Below are 21,004 nucleotides of genomic sequence, written 5' to 3'. Positions count from 1 at the left end.
CTCTCAAGGTACTTACACTCTCAAGTGTAATGTCCTTCTCTCAAGGATATTACACATCCATCGGAGCATACTGGCTTCATTCCTTGCGAGCTTACGCATATCCTCAGCAGTCACGGCCCAAGTTTCACTGCCATGTAGCATGGCTGTTCGTACACATGCGTCATACAGTCTGCCTTTTATTCTGAGCGAGAGGCCTTTTGTTACCAGCAGAGGTAAGAGCTCTCTGAACTTTGCCGAGGCTATTCTTACTCTAGCAGTTACACTTTCTGCACACCCGGCCCCGCTACTGACTTGGTCACCTAGGTAACGGAAGTTATCAACAATTTCTAGTTTTTTTCCGTGGAATGTGGCGGAAGTTGGTCTCTGAGCATTTTCAATGTTTATTGGTCCTGAGCATCTGCCACATACAAAAACTTTCTTCCCAGTTAGCCTTCCTTTGACATTGTTGCACCTCTTATGTGTCCATAGCTTACACTTGGTGCATCTTATAGAGTTATGCCTCTAAAAATTTTAAATTCAAATTATTTCAATAAAAGACTAACTAAAAATTTTTGTATAGTAATAAACCAAAACGTGCAGAATTCTCACCGTACTTCCAAAGAGCAAGGGCACTAGTTTATGGAGTTGTTTCCCTTGTCTTGAGAATTAGAAACTATAGTCCGTATGTAGTACCCGGATCTTCGAGGGAGGATGACCTCCCTTTACAAACAAACAAGTACACTGAGATAGTGTCTAAAGTCCTCTGGTGACGTTGATCGCCTGGGGCTAAAAGCATCAGTAACCCCAACCCCCCCAGTGCCTAGCCACATTCAGATGGCTGATACCCCTTACGTTGAATTTTTTTTTTGTTTTTCCACAAGTGAATGTAGCTTATTTTAAGTTGAATATATTAGCATGAACCCTCTCAGATTCCCTGAATATCACAGTGGTGTCTACGGTTACTTTTGATTTCTGGCTGTAGTAGTTCCAATTAGTAGTTCCAATTAATCCTAGGTGATTGGTTTACCTTGGGGTAACATCTATCTCTTGTAATACAGTTCTATATTTAAGAGATGAGGAATTATGTACACTATTTACATTATTTACATTTGACGGATAATTGCAGTTAACATAACATTTCGGCTGATATACCCTCCAGCCTTCATCAGGTGTCTTGGGGGAAATTTCGAACCTGCGTTCTCATTCCTAAGGTATTTTTCGATGTTGTTGTTCTTGCTGTCCTCCTCACTGGATAATAATAATCGAACTTGGAATCTTGGGGTTAGTAGTTTGTGCTCTTAACCACTATGCCATATACCCGTGAGCAATTATGGAGTGAATTTTAGGTCTTATAAATCTAATATTTTCCTATCCTTCCTTAATACCGGTTCCCATATGCTACTCATATCTGCACTCGGTCTGCAAGATTCTGAGTTCGATTCCAGGCAGTGACCATAGCAATAATAATAATAATAATAAAATAATAATAATAATGATAATAATAGTGCATCCAGCTGTAGAAACTCTGCCAGATCAGATTGGAGTTTGGTGCAGCCATCTGGTTTGCCAGTCCTCAGTCAAATCGTCCAACCCATGCTAGCATGGAAAGCAAACGTTAAACGATGATGATGATGATGAATAACATTGAAAAATACCTTAGAAACGAGAACCCAGGTTCGAAATTTCCCCAAGACACCTGATGAAAGCTGGAGGGTATATCAGCCGAAACGTTGTGTTAACAACAAACAAGATGAGGACAAATATCTGTCAAATGTAAATAATATCTATCTCTTGTGTTTCCTTTCAGACTATTACAGTGTACACTGTCAGTGCTTTCTCTGACCAACACTCTGTCAGTTATAGTGCCCCTACTCAAGGGTCAGTTGTATTTTCCATAATCTTTCTGTACATTGAATTTTTAGGTTTACATAGCCTAAACATCTCATGCCAGACCAGCATTGCTTCTATGATAAGGGCTTCAAAACTAGTCTCCTGTGGGGACGTCACATCTTGGTGACTGTTGTTTTTGCCTCTCCTAAAAACAATATGATCTTAACTGTGTTGATATATATTTCTGAATATGAAAGGTGATGCATTAAAGCATGGAGAAAATATTTGCTCTTTAACTGGTTATATAATAGATATTTTATGTGTCTAATTTTCTTTTTTTTTTATTTAATACTAGTAAAGAAAACACTGTACTGAGGTCTTCTGTCAAGCCAGAAATGGTGTCTGTCATCCCAAATGCTGTTGATTGTACCAAGTTCATTCCAGATCCATCAAAACAAGATACGTCAAAGAGTAAGTATTTACTGTGTAACGGTAATTATTGACAAACTTGAAATAAGAGAGTATAATCTTCCTCCTCCTCTTGTAGTCATCTCCTTCTCCTTCTCTTTAATCATCTTTTTCTCTTCCCCACTAATCATCTCCTCCTCCCCTCTAATCATCTCCTCCTCCCCTCTATCATCTCCTCCTCCCCTCTATCATCTCCTCCTCCCCTCTAATCATCTCCCTTCTTCCTCTCCTCCCTCCCTCTCCTCCCTGCTCACTTTACTCCTCTTACTCCCCTCTACCCCACTCTACTCATCTTCTCACCACCACTCTCTCCCCCTCCACTCTACATTCCAAGGCCTCTCACCACTCCTCCTCATCCCCATCTCTTTCCACTCCTCCCCTCCTCCACACCCTTCTCTCCTTGTACCAAGTTTGCTCCAGATCCATCTAAATGAGATACTACCTCCCATCCTCATCCTATTCCTCATTATTAATCCCACAAAATTTCATAAAGTCTTATAACAAATTATAAAACCTTGAAAAAAACCCTAATAAAGCCTTAAAAGAAAACCTTATAAGAAAGCTTTATAACAGGTGTGGGGGCAAAAATTTCCAAATTAAAAGGTCTGCAGGTGGATCACAAGTTCTAACTCTAATATCTAACTCTAATATCAGTGTCAATCTCGTATATATCTATGTATAATTTAATATACATCATCATCATCGTTTAACATCCGCTTTCCATGCTAGCATGGGTTAGACGATTTGACTGAGGACTGGCAAACCAGATGGCTGCACCAGACTCCAATCTGATCTGGCAGAGTTTCTACAGATGGATGCCCTTCCTAACGCCAACCACTCCGAGAGTGTAGTGGGTGTTTTTACGTGCCACCGACACATTTATGGATATATATGTGTGTGTATGTGTGTGCATAATTATAATTAGGGCTCAGCCAACTGCTCCACCACACACCGAATCTAGAAATAGGAGCCAAAATTCCTCCTCTGCTACTATAAGAATAATATAATTTAATATACATTAATAAAAATAAGTTTAAGACATTAAATTAGCGTGTAACATCTTCATTAATGCTACCAGTGAATTTAGGATGTTTATATTACTTATGAAGTATTTTGTATTTTTCAGCTAGAGTATAGTTGGGTCTCAAGGGAGTGGTACAAATCTAGCAATATGTTTTATAGTGAAAACAAAATTTCCATTCAAATGGCAATTACTGGACGATTTTCTTTTTGAGTCTAACTGTTTTAAGTCGTAGTTGAAATGCAAACTATGTCGCAAATAGGCATACAAATATTGTATAAATTTTATAATTGAAAAATTTACTATATTTTGTACATACGAGTATACCAGCCTGCGGGCACAATAAAATGGGCTCACAGGTGCAATTGCACTTGCGGGTTGTGGTTTTCTCACCCCTGCTTTATAACAAGGTCTTATGACAAAGACTTATAAATAAGCATTATAACAAAACCTTATAAGCCAAACATTATGCTGATGGTAGCATTATAATAAAGTCTTTAGGTTATATATTTAGTTCAGCATCTTTATCACTCAATCACTTTATTTGTGTAAAATGTATCAAGGATCTTTGGTGGCTAATGAAGCATTTGTATCTGTCAATTAAAGAAATTAGAGCAGTTGTAGATTTATGTATTTTTATCATTCTACTAAAAAATATTTATTGAAATTTTGTTGTTTCCTGTGAATTGACACTGAATCAGTTTCCATTACTTTCAGTTACCATTGTAGTAATATGCAGGCTAGTTTATAGAAAAGGAATGGATCTTTTGGCTGGAATTATCCCAGATATATGTAAGCGCTATCCTAATATTCAATTCATTATTGGTAAGTAGCATTATTCATCATCATTTAGTAGCATTATTCATGATGATGCTTTCTATGCTTGCATGGTTTAGACAGTTTGATTGAAACTGGTAAGCTGGAGAGCTACACCAGGCTCCAGTCTGATCTGGCATGGTTTCTACAGTTGAATGCCCTTCCTAATGCCAACCATTCCAAGAGTGTGCTTTTTTATGTACCACTGGTATGGGTACCAGCTACTGAACACTGGTATTGGCCACAACTGTGGTTTCGCTTGGCTTGGCAAGTCTTCACAGGCATGGCATTTCACCAAAGGTCTCGGTCACTTATCCCCTATGTGAGGTCCAATGTTTGAAGGGTGCTTTTTATGTGCCACTGGCATGGGTGCCTGCTATGTGACACCAGCATCAGCCACGATTATAGTTTCACTTGGCTTGACAGGTCAATAATAAATCTGTTCTTAAGGCTGCAAGCTGGCAGAATCATAAGCATGACTTTACCTTTCGTCCTTTCAGTCCTAATAAAATAAGTACTAGTTGAGTACTGGGGTTGATGTAATCAACTTAACCACTTCTCCAAAGCTGCTGGCTTGTGCCAAAATGTGAAACCAACATTAATTATGTCAGTAGCTTTCATAAACAAAATCACTCAGATTCATTTATGTTTTCTGATTTAATATTATTGTGAAATTTTGTAAAATAATTATCTGCATATGTTTTTCTGTAAATTAACCGTATTTCTTATGAATGAAATTCTTTTTGTTCTTAGATTAATTGCTGTTGAGTAGTTCAGATTAATTCAGTTTGACATATTAGTAACCTCTATTAATTAAAAATTCGTAAAATAGGCGCAGGAATGGCTGTGTGGTAAGTAGCTTGCTTACCAACCACATGGTTCCGGGTTCAGTCCCACTGTGTGACACCTTGGGCAGGTGTCTTCTACTATAGCCTCGGGCCGACCAATGCCTTGTGAGTGAATTTGGTAGGCGGAAACTGAAAGAAGCCCGTCGTATATATGTATATATATGTGTGTGTGTGTCTGTGTTTGTCCCCCTAGCATTGCTTGACAACCGATGCTGGTGTGTTTATGTCCCCGTCACTTAGCAGTTCGGCAAAAGAGACCGATACAATAAGTACTGGGCTTACAAAGAATAAGTCCCGGGGTCGAGTTGCTCAACTAAAGGCGGTGCTCCAGCATGGCCGCAGTCAAATGATTGAAACAAGTAAAATAGTAAAAGAGTAAGAGTAAACCTTAGATATATTAAAGATAAGCCTGTTCCAGAAGCTGAGTATGACAGTGCTGCTAACACTGCCATGAAGTGGTCGGTTATGTGAGACAGAGTGTGGCAAGTAGAGCATATTGTATCCCTTTAGCTTTCCAAGTTGATGAAGCTGAATTTTATATATCACTTGATATCTCTCTCTCTCTCTCCCTCTGTATATCCATCCATCCATCCATCTGCACATACATTAATGAGATAAGGAAGAGCAGTGGTGTCTGTGATCTTTGCAGGCCATACCTATGAACTGGTGGATTGATGAAGTTGATGTCCAGTTTGATCATCAAGAGGTCAAAGTATACAGGAAAAATGTGGTTGGGAAAGGAACTGACTGGAGTGCTTGCAACACAGTGATCTCTGTCAAAGATACCCGAGAACAAGGTGGTGGTATAAAACTAGGTAGGGTGTTAGGCTCACAGTCCAAGTATCAAGTACTGGTGTTATTGAATTGGGCCAGGTTATGATGTTAAACTGGATGGTGTGAAACATTTTCATTTTTCCAGAATTAATTCCCCTGAGTTTTCAGGAATAAATTTTTGAAAATTTGCAATCAAAATATCTATCTACACTCTCCAAATAATTAAACTACAATCATTTGGTTAAATAAAAGTTTTTGAGAACATCTGAGTTTTGAATATCTTATTACTATTCTCATTCTATATAGAATTTAAAATGCCTCCAATCTTGTATTACAGTCTTTGCTCATTAGTTTTCACTTAGAAATGGAGATCATAGTGCAAAAAGCTTTTACCATCTATAAAATCACTCATCTTGATCGACAAATCTTTCTAAAATCTCTCTCTCTAGCTCTGTCTGTCTGTCTCAATCAGAATTGTTTGTGATAAGACTAAAAATGAAATGTTTAATGTCTTGTTATTAGGTCATTATAACTGTGTCATAGCCACTCAGTTTTAATCATTGATACTCAGTCTAAATCACTCAGTTCAAGTCATAGGCATTCAGTTCACACCTTTCTTAGGTTCTCGGTGAAGGCATTCACATGAAGTCTTAAGTACACAATGAAAATCATGGTTATTCTATCCAAGTCTTAGTTTCTCATTCCAAGTCATAGATATTCATTTAAAATCATAATATTCAATCAAAAATCACAGTAATTCTGTTCAGATCTTAGGTATTCAGCTCTAGTCACAGTTAACTTATTTTAAGACATATCTACTAAGTTTATGTTGTAAGTGCTCAGTTTGAATCATAGGTACTCAATCTAAGCCATTAGGTAGTCAGATGAAGTTGTAAGTACTCTACCCACTTCATCCAGATGTATCTAAACCCACGATTTTTCATTTAATCCCTAATGTCTAGTTCTGTTATTATCTTTCAGTCTATTTCAAAAGATACAGAAATCACTAAACATGATGATAGTAAAATGAACATTTTAGTCTACACAAAATAATTATTAAGAAGATAAATTGATAAAATGCTGCAATATATATAATCTGAGTTTCAATTTTAAAAACTAGGAGGTGAAGGTCCCAAGCGAATTGTTTTGGAAGAGGTTTGTGAAACACATCATCTTCAGGAAAGAGTTTCAATGTTAGGATCTCTGAAACACACTGAAATAAGGGATGTAAGTTCACTATTTTACTCACAGTTATTTTTTTTTTAAAGTATCATCATTATTGTTGTTTTATGTCAGCTTTACATGCCTGCATGGGTTGGATGGATAGTCATGATCCTAGTTAGTTTTTATTTTGTTTTGCTTTCATAAATGGGTTGGAGGACCATGTCTTGTTTGTACATTGCCTTTTAGGTTTGGTTTATATCATTGGATATTTTTCCTGTCACCAACCCTTTTACAGGGTATATACTGTATTTTATTATGGCACCAGTATTAGGGTACACTCTAAGAATAAAGGTATCTGCTCAAGGCACCATGACTGAGGAACATACACATCTTAGCATAGTATTCTTTACTCCTACAGTGTACAAATCCTTTGTATTTTATAAAGCTTTATAACAAAACATTATGAAGCTTTATAACAAAGCCTTATAAAGCCTTATAACAAAGCAAAGCCTTATAACAAAACTTTATATTACAAGGCTTTGCTAAGGATTTATAAGGCTTTGTTATAATAAAGCCTTGTAATAAAGTTTTATTACAAAGATTTATGTTAAAGTATTATAATAAAACCTTATAGCAAAGCCTTGTAAGAAGTCAAGCCTTGCTCTTTTGTATTTTATTTGATAAACTGTAAATATTGTTTTATATAGTCTTTGTATTGAAGGTAAGAAATCTTTTGTTTGTTATTATTTTTTTTGCTTTGATTTAGCAGAAGGGTCTGTGTCCATGCCCTTTCAAGATGGATGAAATTAACAATGTTAATGTACATCTTGAATAGTTGCCAGTTACTAGCTGCAGGGAAGGAATTCCATGAGAGGAAGGGTTGAGCATAGTGGTTAGTGTAGGGCAGTTGGACACTATATAGGTGACAAGAAGAGGAGAATGAGAAGTGCTTGAATGGAGGTGACATGGGGCTAACCAGTGTTGAGTGGTACAGGTTCATGTAGTGCCAGTAGAAAAGATGGTCATCGTCATCATTGATTTTATGTCTGTTTTTTCCATGCTGGCATGAGTTGGATGAAAGTTATTGAGGCACTATTCTATGACTGGATTGTACATTTTCCTTCCAATGGTCTTCACATGTTGAGACCAATGGTACTGCCAAACTTAGAGGATATATTGTTTACTGGGAACGTGAACTAGCATCAAGGTTTTTACTCAAAGGAAGAAACATGGAAATAAACACATGCATTTGTGTGCATATATATGCATGTACACACACACACATGCACTTGCACATATACACAGGTCGAAGTTCTGAAGGATGACCTCAGAATGCTGAACCTGTCAAATGAAATGACAAAGGACTGAGATACCTAACACTTTGCTCTATTCAAGAAGACTTGTCATCCACAGTGGAAGTGTTAAGGCTGCATCCCCTGGTGAAGAGGATTGGCCTGCAAGAGACCTGTGCTGATTCTATGTAAAGGCACTTGTGCCAGTGCAATATTAGAAGTACCTAGCACACCATAAAAGAAGGGCATACAACTGTAGAAACCAAGCCAAATCAGACGAACCTGGTGCAGTTCTTTGGTTTGCCAGCTCTGGTCAGACCAATCAAACCCATGCCAGCATGGAAAATGGATGTTAAAGGATGATGATAATGATGATAATGATGATGACGATACACAAACATTTATATGTATGACCAGCTGATATAGTTTCACTTTCAAGGATTTGGTCAGCTTGGAGCTTTATTAAAATGCACCTGTCCAAGATGTCGTACAGTGGGATGCAACCTAAAACCAAATGATTATGAAGCAAACTTCTTAATCACACACCTATTAGTTTCCATACTCATTCTTAACCAGAAGATTCTCTATCCATCTTACTTTCCCTGTTTTTAACAGAATAATCAGAAGAAAGAATAGCAGCTATGATATTTTCTCAGGGCCTCTATGAGTTGTGGAAAGGAAAGGACAATGTTATTGTCAGACTGGTGACTTGGCTGAATGCCTACAGTAGAGTGGACTCTTCTAAAGGCTAGGCAGTGATTTTAAACTAGTCAATAAATTAAGTCTACCAGCCAAAAAATGGGAGCAAACTTTCAGACAGGTTTCTGCATTGTTTCTGTCTATTTAATTTTACTCACAAAGTTTTAGTTGACCTGAAGCTATTATAGAAGACACTTACTGAAGTTGAACCTGAAACGATGTGAAGTGAATTTCTTAACCACGTACTCATTTCATGCTTTCAATACTCAGTACTTGTTATAGACTCCCAATCTTGGCTTTTCATCAACTACCTCTCCTCCAAATTATTGACAAGCTGTACATTTATAACTACACATTTCATTTCATTTCTCCTCGTATTAATCAACATTCGTATCTTCGTGCCATCTTGAAGCCTTTCCTCTCTAATACACATATGCTATCTCTCTCTCTCTCTCTCTCTCTCTCTCTCATCTACAAGCTGTGAATTTCCGAGTGCGATCAAGATAGGTGTTGAGTTGCTATTTTCAATTCTTTACTGACCATTCATAATTTTATCAAATTTCTCTATCTGTCTATCTTATCTAATCTTATTCATTTCATTTCATTTCTCCTCGTATTAATCAACATTCGTATCTTCGCGGTGCACCCGCCCTACCCACCCCCACCACCAATACCGGATATCTATATTTTTGCTCCATATATACCGGATGTCGCTTCTCCCACCACCATTATAGGTGTCTACTCTTCGAACCCCCCCTCTTCAATACGCTATTTCACCATGCATTACCCCTCTCTCGATATCCTACGTTCTACTTGCCTAGAACCTGTCATCATTTCTCTGAACCACCCCTCCCCACTGGTGCTCCCCTATATTTCTGCACCCCCCCCCCACATAAAAAGCACCATCCGAACGTGGCCGATGTCAGACCCCTCTGGCACCTGTGCAGGTGGCACGTAAAAAACACCCACTACACTCGCGGAGTGGTTGGCGTTAGGAAGGGCATCCAGCTGTAGAAACACTGCCAGACTAGACTGGAGCCTGGGGCAGTCCCGAGCTCCCCAGACCCCGGTCGAAACCGTCCAACCCGTGCTAGCGCGGAAAACGGACGTTAACGATGATGATGATGATGATGATGATTCACAGATCATTTGTAGCTATTTTTTTAAAAATTTGATTTTGGTCACTTGCAACTACCTAAACATTATAAAAGAAAACAATATTTATCATGAAATTAAATGACAATCATTTGACTTATAGGTTCTTGTTAAAGGAGACATTTTGTTAAACACTTCCCTAACTGAAGCTTTCTGCATAGCAATGGTTGAGGCTGCCTCATGTGGGTAAGTTATATTTGATTTCACACCAGAAATTTTCTCTCTGAAATATGTGACTTGAGAACTTAGACACAAGTTGATCCCAGCATGGCCATAACTATGTGACTGAAATAGATGAAGAGATGAAAGAAGAGTTATATTTCTGCTGAGTATGTTTAATTGTTAGTTGCTTGTGAAAGTATTACTCGCCATTCATTGATGCTACATCATCTCAACTATAAAGTCCAGTGTTCTCAAATGGATATTTGATAATCAATCTTTATTCTTTCTCCATTTACTCTTGCTGTAGAAATAATTTGCATTAACTCATGGCAATTTTTCACCTACCATTTTTCTTGTCTATATTAACTCTTTAACATTCAAACAGGCCTTATCCAGCCCAAATATTCCACTTGTTTTATGTTCAAACTGGCCAGATCCAGCCTCTCACTCTTAGCAGACAATATCATTCTAAAAATAAATAATTACATCATCAAAATCTCAAAGCTGTGAGATAATGCAAGATTAATTCAAAACAATGTGAATAAATAAGCAATACATTTGACAAAGAAATCTGAATTCTAAAGGGTTAAACAAAAGTTTGCTCTCCAGTTGCTTTCTAAACATACTTGGACTTAATTTTTCTCTTAAGTTAACATTGCAAAACCTTACATTGAAAACCATCTCCCATCATTATTGGGTTGGTCCTTGACATTCACAGCTCATATTTCAGTGCCAAAGGGGATACCACAATACTTAGATCTATGCCATATAATTTATCCTAGTGATAAATTCATTGTTGTCAATAGAAGTGACCTTTCTCTAAACTCAAGTTTAATACCATTAACTAGTTAGATGCCTCTTGGAGCTCACTCTGCTATTGCAAGTATTCAAGCCAGATCTCCAATCAGGATAAGTTTCCTTTTCTCCTATCAATATCAGACCCCCTGAAAAATGTCATAGGTGTTATTTTTCACCCTCTGACGAATTGACTAAGCCTTAAAAAAAAACAAAAAAAACAAGGCTTTTACTTTTTTTTAAACTCTAACTACTGTAATATCATTAAGTTTATCTTTGATATACATTATAACATTTTTTAACTACTAAGTGAAGGCATGTAGCTTAGTTAAGGGTATTGGGCTCACACTCATTAAAACGTGGGTTCAATTTCTGAACTGGATGTTATGTTGTATCCTTGAGCATACTACTTCACTTCATGTTGCTCCACTTTACTATTGGCAGCTGACGGTTAATCCCACAATGGATTGGTGTCTTGTTTAAGGGCGGAGTCTTGTACATCAGTTGCTTAAATATCTTGAAAACTAGGTTAGCTCCAACCTAATAAGCTTCTGAGTTAAAGACAAACAGTTTCACTTCTATCCACTGTTTGATCATTAGCTTTCATCATCATCATCGTTTAACGTCCGCTTTCCATGCTAGCATGGGTTGGACGGTTCAACTAGGGTCTGGGAAGCTCGAAGGCTGCACCAGGCCAGTCAGATCTGGCAGTGTTTCTACAGCTGGATGCCCTTCCTAACGCCAACCACTCCGTGAGTGTAGTGGGTGCTTTTTATGTGCCACCGACACAGGTGCCAGATGAGGCTGGCGAACGGCCATGCTCGGGTGGTGTTTTTTATGTGCCACTGACACAGGTGCCAGGCGAGCTTTATCTTCAATATAAATTATATCATCTATTTTTTACTAGCTAACTGAATAGTCCTTGGCCTCAAGTTCATAACTGCTTATGTAAATCATTTACTCATGCTGTACATCTATTCCCTTCCTGTGTAATCAGTAAATACAAGGCCACTATATAGTATCTACTGAATATTATTTTCTTGCAAAGTCCCACTTGTGGGTTTTTTTTTGGATTCAGACTCACTATTGCAAGTTTTAATCTTCTTTTGCAGTTCTTATGAGTACTCAGTCATTTTGTTACTGTGAAGGCCTAGACAGAAAAGCAAAGACCTAAAGGTAGAACCCTGATAGATATGTACCTTTACACATGAATCTTCACAGAACTCACAGCTAACAGGATAAAGTCAATTGATCAACTTTTTGTTATCAAAAGTATCTATCAGCTTGTAGTTACTTCTCTTGACTGCAGGAATTACGACATTCTTGTATTTCTCAAGGACATAGTAGGCGCGGGCATGGCTGTGTGGTTAGGGAGCTTGCTTCCTAGCTATATGGTTTCGGGTTCAGTCCCACTGCGTGGCACTTTGGGTAGGTGTCTTCTGTCATAGCCCCGAGCCGACCGAAGCTTTGTGATTGAATTCGGCAGGCGCAAGTTACTGCCATGTGTGTATATGTGCATGTAGGTGCTTATGCCTCTCCAAAAGAGAGAGAGGGGGATAGCAGTGTTAGAGAAATAGTTATACTGGAAATCAAACTTGTATTATTGATTTGTTTCATGGGAGTTTACGCATACAGTATGGCACTTCACAATTCTTATAAGCCATTTTTCTGCATCTAGCTTTTATATTAGTACTCAGACTCAGCAAAAAATTAGTTCCATGTAACCTATCCTAAAGCCTTCCTCAAAAACTAAACTTGAATTTAGCCTACCTTAATTGATCTAATTTCATCTTTGATCTTTAAATCTAGCTTCTTTTCTGTAATTCATAATCCTTGTTTTGCAAGCCCTTATAATGATATTTGCATGTCGCTTTCTTTTCAATGCTAATAATATAGTATACATTCCTTCATCTTAACACATTTGTCTTGCAATCCCAAATATTTCACTCTCCTCATTCTTGTAATAAGGATCCCTCTTCTTTCTGCTTCTCTCTTAATCTATTACAGTAATAGCTATCATTATCCATTATGTTTTCTACTTTCACTTTTAGACTTCAGGTTGTGAGTACCAAAGTTGGTGGAGTTCCTGAAGTTCTTCCAGATGACCTTATTATACTGGCTGAACCTAATGTTCCAGGTAAGATACTGAAATGTTGACCTGAAGCTATTATAGAAGACACTTACTGAAGTTGAACCTGAAACGATGTGAAGTGAATTTCTTAACCACATACTCATTTCATGCTTTCAATACTCAGTACTTGTTATAGACTCCCAGTCTTGGCTTTTCATCAACTACCTCTCCTCCAAATTATTGACAAGCTGTACATTTATAACTACATTCACTGATCATTTGTAGCTATTTTTTGGGTAAAATGTATAAATTTAATTTAATAGAATCACTTTATCCACACACTCTTAAAACAAATATTTAAGTACAGACTTTTGTTAAGATTAAAGTAGAGTTAATCTTTGTTTTTTGCTTGTATTTTTTTTCCAAATCATCTTTATCATTTTACTTGTTAGTATGATTAAGAAATTTGCTTTGCAATCATATGGCTTCAGGTCTCATCTCAATGTGTGACACCTTAGGCAGATGTTTCTACTATAGCTTTGGGCTGACCAAATGTCTTGTGAATGAATTTTAGTGGATTGAAACTATAAGGAAGCCCCATGGATGTGTGTGTGTGTAATATATAGGTAATTAAGGTAAATCCCAACCGTTTCCTCTTGAAGCATATCTCTATTTCATTATTACAATCCAGTATGTAGTCTCAGTTGCTACAGTATGTTAGTCAAAATACATATTAAAATTGAGAATTATTGAAATATTATTTGCAGAGTTATTGTATCACGAAAGAGGAAATTGGAAATTTTTTGGTTTCATTTGCTAATAAGAATTAGATTATGTCTCTGTCTGAAGAATTCCTGATAGGAAATTTCTTACATCTCTATCTAATATGTAAAACTTTGTAACTTCTATTAGCAAATGAATCACATGTAAAGGTGAATAAATAATACCAAAAAATTTCCTGTTTTGTTGTGTGTGTGTGTGTGTGTGTACATGCATACATAGGAATATTTCTGTGGGTCTTCACATTGTCACCTTGTGAGAAATAGCAGTGATAGTGCTTATGTTGTCATTTGTAAAATATATGTCTCAAAGCCTAGCAGTTTTCAATGTATGTGAAGGCCAGCAAAATAAAAATTCCTTATTTGAAAAACAATAAAGGGTTTGTTGTCAGGAAGGCCATCCAGTTATAGAACAATGCCTCAATGCTTTCATGGTCCAATCCAGGAAAGCATGGAAGAAGCAGAAGTAAAGTTAATGCTAATAGTGGATAAGCAGATTACAAATGATTGAATCAAGTATTTGACAGTTGAGGTAGATTAATACGCCTTTTGCTTTAAAGGTATGAATTAAGATTGAACCTATGATCTTAACCTCACAGCAACTGTAAAATTATATAGATTTGAATTTTTGTTATCAGTTTTTGGCATTCTCTAAATTCCAATTATAAATCCAATTTCGAAATCGAATTGAACCAGCCAGGATCCCTGGTCTGGTGGTACGTAAAAAGCACTATCCGACTCGTGGCCGATGCCAGCGCCGCCTCGATTGGCTTCCGTGCCGGTGGCACGTAAAATACACCAATCTGACCGTGGCCGTTGCCAGCCTTGCCTGGCACCTGTGCAGGTGGCACATAAAAAGCACCCACTACACTCACGGAGTGGTTGGCGTTAGGAAGGGCATCCAGCTGTAGAAACATTGCCAGATAAGACTGGAGCCTGGTGCAGCCTTCTGGTTTCCCAGATCCCCGGTCGAACCGTCCAACCCATGCTAGCATGGAGAACGGACGTTAAACGATGATGATGATGATGATGAAATGTCCCTGTCTTGTTTAATTTTCATAGTGAGATATCACAATATGGTAATTTGAGAGAGAATCAAAGATCAAAAATCTAACAAGTCATAAACTGATTTTTACTATTGTGATTCTTATGTAAATGATAGCTTTTTTTAATAAGTTCTTTATTTTTAGCTCTTTTACAGGGCTTGGATAAAGCTATTTCTCTTCATGCAAAAGGAGAAGTTTGCGACCCATTTGAGAGACACCAGCGTATCAAAGAGATGTATAACTGGCGTTCTGTAGCTCAACGAACTGAAAAGGTTTACAAAAATGTAATGTTGATGCCATCTAGAGATATAGCAGAACGATTAAAGAAGTAGGTATTATCTTTCAACCTTGAGTATCTGGTTTATTTTTTTTTTCATTTTTTTTTCTTTTTATCTTTTACTTAGAAAGTAAGGCAGTATTTATAACATTACAGGGCTTCCGAGACTGGTGGGAGAAAGGGGCAAATATATCTTCAAACTGACCTGAATGCTTACAACAAAGTGGACTCTACTAAGGGCACCAGGTGGTGGTAACCAAACTGGTTGATGGATAAAGTCTACCACCCAAGTAGCCCATGGTGGGATTTGAACTCAGAACACTTACTGCATGGCATCTAGTCTGACGTTCTTAGTCTTTCCAGTCCATTATCCCAAATTGTTGCTTTTTCTTCATTGATCCTGAAAGACGAAAGACATAGTGCTTTTTCATTGACCATGAAAAGATGAAAGAAAGGCAAAGTTGATTTTGACAGGATTTGAACCTAGAGAGCAGACTGAACAAATACGGTGAGGCGTTTTATCTGACACTCTCATAACTCTGCCACTTTGCAACACGTAGTATGATAAGGATATTATATGTTCAACTTTTTTTTTGTCTGGTCAAGACCATATGTTTCTTACATTGATAGACAGTAATGTCTTAAGAAACTGCAGAATATCCATGCTGGATGATAAAAGAGTCATTATACAGTGGAGTGATAGGAAGTGATATTTCATAATCATCTTTTAGTCAGAAATTAAGGTAGTGTTTATAACATTACTGGGCTTGGATTTAGCTATTTCTCTTCATGTAAAAGGAGAAGTCTGCAACCCGTTTGAGGGACACTGGCGAATCAAAGAAATGTATAATTTGAATAGCATAAAGGATTTAAAAACATAAACTTTTTCAATAGCATAAAAATAGACATGCTGACATGTATTCTCTACATGAGTCTACTTAGAAACAAACCCACAACAGTTCCGTATCACTCTTTCTCTCTCTCTTTCTTTCTTTCTTTCTTCATGTACAATATCTGTTTTATAGAAGTTGGCAGCAATGATTTTCCATGCTAAAGTCTGAAGATTTATGATTTTCCATGGGCAATATATATAGGGCAGTGGTTTCCTTTTGTCTTCTGATGGCATATTTACAATTTACTATGCTCTCTTGAGCTTACACGTGAGACAGAGGGCCTCTTTAACCCTAAGGTAGGGTGGGGACTGGTTCACATGACATGAGGACATGTCCATATACTGGTGGGCCTGCATGACACATGTCTAAGGGCCATCCTGCCTTTGAGTCCTGTATATCTTAACCACAGGACCATCTTCTGGTATTTGGCCAATAAATGGGGCCCTTGACATGTACTTCTGCCTTTGGCCTGAGCAAACCAGGCAATAGTGATGACTGAGGAGTAATTTCACATTCTCCAAAACTCCTGGACTTCTAAGTTGGAGTCTTACTTCAATGTCCAGGACATTTAATATCTACACTAAAAAAAAAGTTCATTCTTCAGCCTGCCAATCTGCTATATAAAAGTTGGGTTTCTTTTTTAGGACTGGTTCTTTAAATATGAATATTTTCATGAATTTTTAAAGCAAATGTTTAACATCTTGGTACCTGTTCTTGCATAAGTTTGTGAAGAATATGATAACTGTTTTCAGCTAAGATGATTGGGTTAATTACTATACTATGCATTACATAAGATCGTTGTTTGATGCTGATGGGACTTAAAAAAGTCTTTTGGAGTTTACTCCCCTGTATCACTTTTGTGTGTTAATCTTTCACAAGCTGATAAAATAAATACTATCAATATTATTGTGTGAAATGCAAGTAAATCATTCTTATTGTCACAGACTATTTCATATGATGTATTAATCAGCATCACAGTAAATAACAAATAATATTAATACATTCTTTTTCAAAGGTACTACAACACAGGAAAACTGGTTGGCAAGCTCCTTGTCATTGTTACCATCATTGATATTATATTTTTGTCTTACTTAAGGTGGTTCTATCCGGATGAGGTAAGTGTTTGGTTTGAAGCAAATATTAAATATTTTTAAAAGTAGTTAAACAGTAATTGTTCGTTTGTTCACTTAGTGTGTATGCGTGTGTATGCGTGTGTATGCGTGTGTGTGTGTGTGTTCCAAAACAACAAGTGATGCATGTACATAAGGTCTTCTCATGTTGGTTTCAGGATCACCAATTGTGAATACATCATGCTACAATCTTTGTTGTGTGAATGAAGTGGTAGACACATTTTTATTCTTCAGTACCATCAATTGATTGGTTCATCCATTTTTGATGTGAGAGAGGAAATGATGTAAAATTTTTTTGGTAAATTATCCATTTTTGGTGTAAATTTTTTTTAATAAATTGTCAATATAAGCAAGTGACTTGAAATTCTATGCTATTTATGCATTTAATATTTCATATTTGCCCTATATCTATAGACAGCCTTGAATGTCATTAATATAGAATAATAGAACAATTGGTAGTCAATTAATTCAACTAATACATTCAGGTAGTTGTCTTTCAAACGAAGAAGAAAGGGATAGAGAAAGAAAGAAAGACAAATAATGGGATTACCAAATATTATGAAGCATGTCCCATTGAGTTTCAGCAAAAAAAAAAAAAAAATTTTAAATAAGAGTATAAGAGACATCAGTTGTGTGTAAGAAAGAAGACTATGCTTGGTTTGGTCACATGATGCACATAGATGAGGACAACTGCATAAAAAAATGTCAAGTTCTGATTATGGAGGGAACTTGTGGAAGGGGTAGACCCAGGAAGACGTGGGATGAAGTGGTGAGAAGAGATCTTCAGATGCTGGGCCTCACTGAGGAAATGACAAGGGACTGGGAGTTGTGATTTGCTGTACTTGAGAAGACGCATCAAGCGAAGTAAAAGCGCTGTCTTTCATACATACAGGCTTGTACTTTCAGGTGTTGGTGCCACATAAAATGCACCCATGCTGGTGCATAAACACACCTGTGCTGGTGGCATGTAAAATGCACCCAGCATGCTCAGTTAAATGGTTGCTGTCTTCTTCTTCTTCCAATCAGGACTCATGCCATTAGCCACAAAGGATAATCTTTAATTCAAGCCTACTGTAAGCTACCAAGAATGTAGCAACTTGAAGATCCACTCACCACACGTAATAGACTGGTGGTTGCATGGGTGCAAAAGCTACGTTGTTATCCTCATTCCGTAAACGGTGGCTTTTAACGGGTGGAGAGCTGAACCATCCTGGGGTACAGAGGATTCACAATCTAGACAAAGGTCTGAAAGTTTACCACACCATAGTGGGTTACACCATGGTTCCTCTGCTTTGTGGCAGAAGTAGGAAGAAAGAGCGAGAGAAAGTTGTGGCAAAAGAGTACAGCGGGGTTCACCCCCACCCTGCCAGAGCCTCGTGGAGCTTAGGTGTTTTTGCTCAATAAGCACTCACTATGCCCGGTCTGGGAATCAAAACCATGTTCTTACAACCGTGAGTCCGCTGCCCTAACCACTGGGCCATTGTGCCTCCACAGTGGTTGCTGTTAGGAAGGGTATGCAGCTGTAGAAACCAAAACCATTCCACAACAGACAATTGGAGTTTGGACAGCTCCTCTAGCTGGCCAGCTCCATGTCAAACCGTCTAACCCATGTTGGCATGGAAAATGGATGTTAAATGATGACAATGATGATGATTTGTACTCTAGTGAAGCTACCTTCATTAGGGCTGCCAAATATTACAGCACAGCTCTATCATGTAACTGATACAAAGAAAGTATAATGTACTCAACAATGCTATCTAGTTACTGCCTTAAAACATATTGTATATCATTGGCAGTTATCATACATTATACTTCAGATTGATCTCTCTGCCATCAAATTATATTGTGCTTACAGAAAACTCCTTCAAGGGTTGCTTGTACTTGCACAATAGCTTGTTCTGCAATCACCACTTTGGAAACACCACAACACTATCAAAGTACATTTGGAAATGGAGAGAGACAAAGGAGAAGTCATTAGAATATCATGGGCATTAGATAAAGCACTGGCACATAAGGATGGATTAAAGTATGGTAACTTTCATCTCATAGACATTTAAGAACAGTTCAACATATCATGACCTCTGCATTGATTTTACCAATCTCAGAGGACCTGTGAAGGTAACTGACACTGCTCCTCCAATTCTGTATATAAATATGAGATATCAAGTTCATAAAGTCAAATAGTTTATAGTTCTTTTGACAGTTATATTTTCAAATTTAATTTCAGAATATACAACTTGTTCCAGATCATAAAGATCAAAAGCAGTTAACATAAATTATATTTCAAATGAAGGTAGTCAATCATTCTGTTATCTTTTATTATTTGTATTATTTTTTTTTTGTTGTGTCTATTTTGTTTACTCTTTTACTTGTTTCAGTCATTTTTGACTGTGGCTGTACTGGAGCACTTTCATGAATAGTGTCATCAATCAAAATCAACCTCAGTTCTTATTTATAAGTCTGGTTCTTATTCAATCAGTGTCTCTTTTCCTGAATTGGTAAGCTACAAGGACATAAACAAACCAACACATGTTGTCACGCGGTGAAAGACAGATATTTCCCTCACACTAACACACCTGTTCCTGCTCCTCTATAATACTTTAGCCTCTCAACACCTAGCACAAAAAACATCTTCCTCAATACTGCACTGCCACACTGTTGAGGAATATAGTCTGGTGAGTTACTTGTTAACCTCAGTAATGCCAGTGCCATGAAAAAGCTCTCAATATACTGACATTAAGAAGGATGTCTAGCTGTAGAAACCATGTCAATGCAGACATTGGAGCTTAACACAGTCCTCTGGCTTGCCAGCTCCTGTTGAAATGTCCAACCCATGCCAGCATGGTAAAGGAGCGTTAAATGGTGATGGTGATGATGCTGGTGATCCTATATATATATTAATCTTCTCATCATATGAAATTAAATTTGAATAATTTTTAAAAACGAAAGGTTTTTGAAATGTTTAAATTCCTTTTTTTGTTTTCTTTTGAAAGGATTTGGAAGATGGAGCCTCTACACATTACTTCACCCTACATGAAATAGCAACCAAATTCTGTCAAATAATACTTTATCATCTTGGCAAAGAATGATATATTGTATGAGGTAGTCCTAGATATACAACCATGTGGTAATGACTGGATTACTTTTGACTGTTTCCACTCAGTCAGGGCTGATCTGCAGCTGCAAAATATTCTTTTGCTGTATTGTATTAAGAAGGGTTTGATAACCTTGCAATCCACTCATGTAATAGGAAACAGGATGGCTTAAAGCTACATTTGAACTACAATATCTCTTTACTGCTGGATATATTTAAAGATTGTTGTATATAAGATTATGGTATTGTTGATTTAACTTGAAGACTGTTTTACCTTTCCATGGTTCCTGACCGTGTGCTGCGACCATGCTGAGATACCTCCATTAGAACGGTCATTCCCATTCATGAAGAATCAAACTATGGCATCCCATGTGAATGGTGGAAATATCTACTACTAAATTTAACAACTTCTGGGATGTGTCTAAATATTCAAGATCTGACCAAAAAGAGAAAAAAAAAAAACAAATATTATTTCATGTATGTTGAAAAAGACTAGTCTAACTGTCCAAAGTTTTCTAAATTCAGAACATAAATGATTATTTAATAAAAGAGTTTAAATTTGTATCCAGTTGTTATCATGCTTTCCATTTCTTTTTCTCTTATTTTCCTTCCATTGTCATTGTTATGGACACAGGTACTGAATTTACTTGAATACAATGTCAAGTATAGTGTGACCTCAACATGTCATATCTAATTAATATATTTTATTCT

General features: G+C 37.1%; 1 protein-coding gene across 2 annotated transcripts in view; it reads left to right on the top strand.

The window, feature by feature from the left end:
- LOC115213354 (phosphatidylinositol N-acetylglucosaminyltransferase subunit A) overlaps positions 1-20,753 on the top strand; it is a 31,883-nt gene extending 11,130 nt beyond the window's left edge. For both annotated transcript variants that reach the window (XM_029782295.2, XM_036504173.1), the window contains exons 5-13: positions 2,165-2,280; positions 4,016-4,123; positions 6,857-6,963; positions 10,150-10,232; positions 13,055-13,140; positions 15,044-15,227; positions 17,085-17,184; positions 19,427-19,492; positions 20,193-20,753. In XM_029782295.2, the coding sequence (XP_029638155.1) occupies positions 2,165-2,280; positions 4,016-4,123; positions 6,857-6,963; positions 10,150-10,232; positions 13,055-13,140; positions 15,044-15,227; positions 17,085-17,184; positions 19,427-19,474 (832 nt within the window). In that variant the 3' untranslated portion in view covers positions 19,475-19,492; positions 20,193-20,753. The remainder of the gene's footprint in view (positions 1-2,164; positions 2,281-4,015; positions 4,124-6,856; positions 6,964-10,149; positions 10,233-13,054; positions 13,141-15,043; positions 15,228-17,084; positions 17,185-19,426; positions 19,493-20,192) is intronic.
- Positions 20,754-21,004: the final 251 nt, after the last annotated feature.

The sequence above is a fragment of the Octopus sinensis genome, linkage group LG6 (assembly GCF_006345805.1).
Source record: "Octopus sinensis linkage group LG6, ASM634580v1, whole genome shotgun sequence".
Classification (NCBI taxonomy): Eukaryota; Metazoa; Mollusca; class Cephalopoda; order Octopoda; family Octopodidae; genus Octopus; species Octopus sinensis.
Note: the sequence above shows the minus strand (reverse complement) of the source record. Positions and strands in the feature narration are given on the sequence as shown.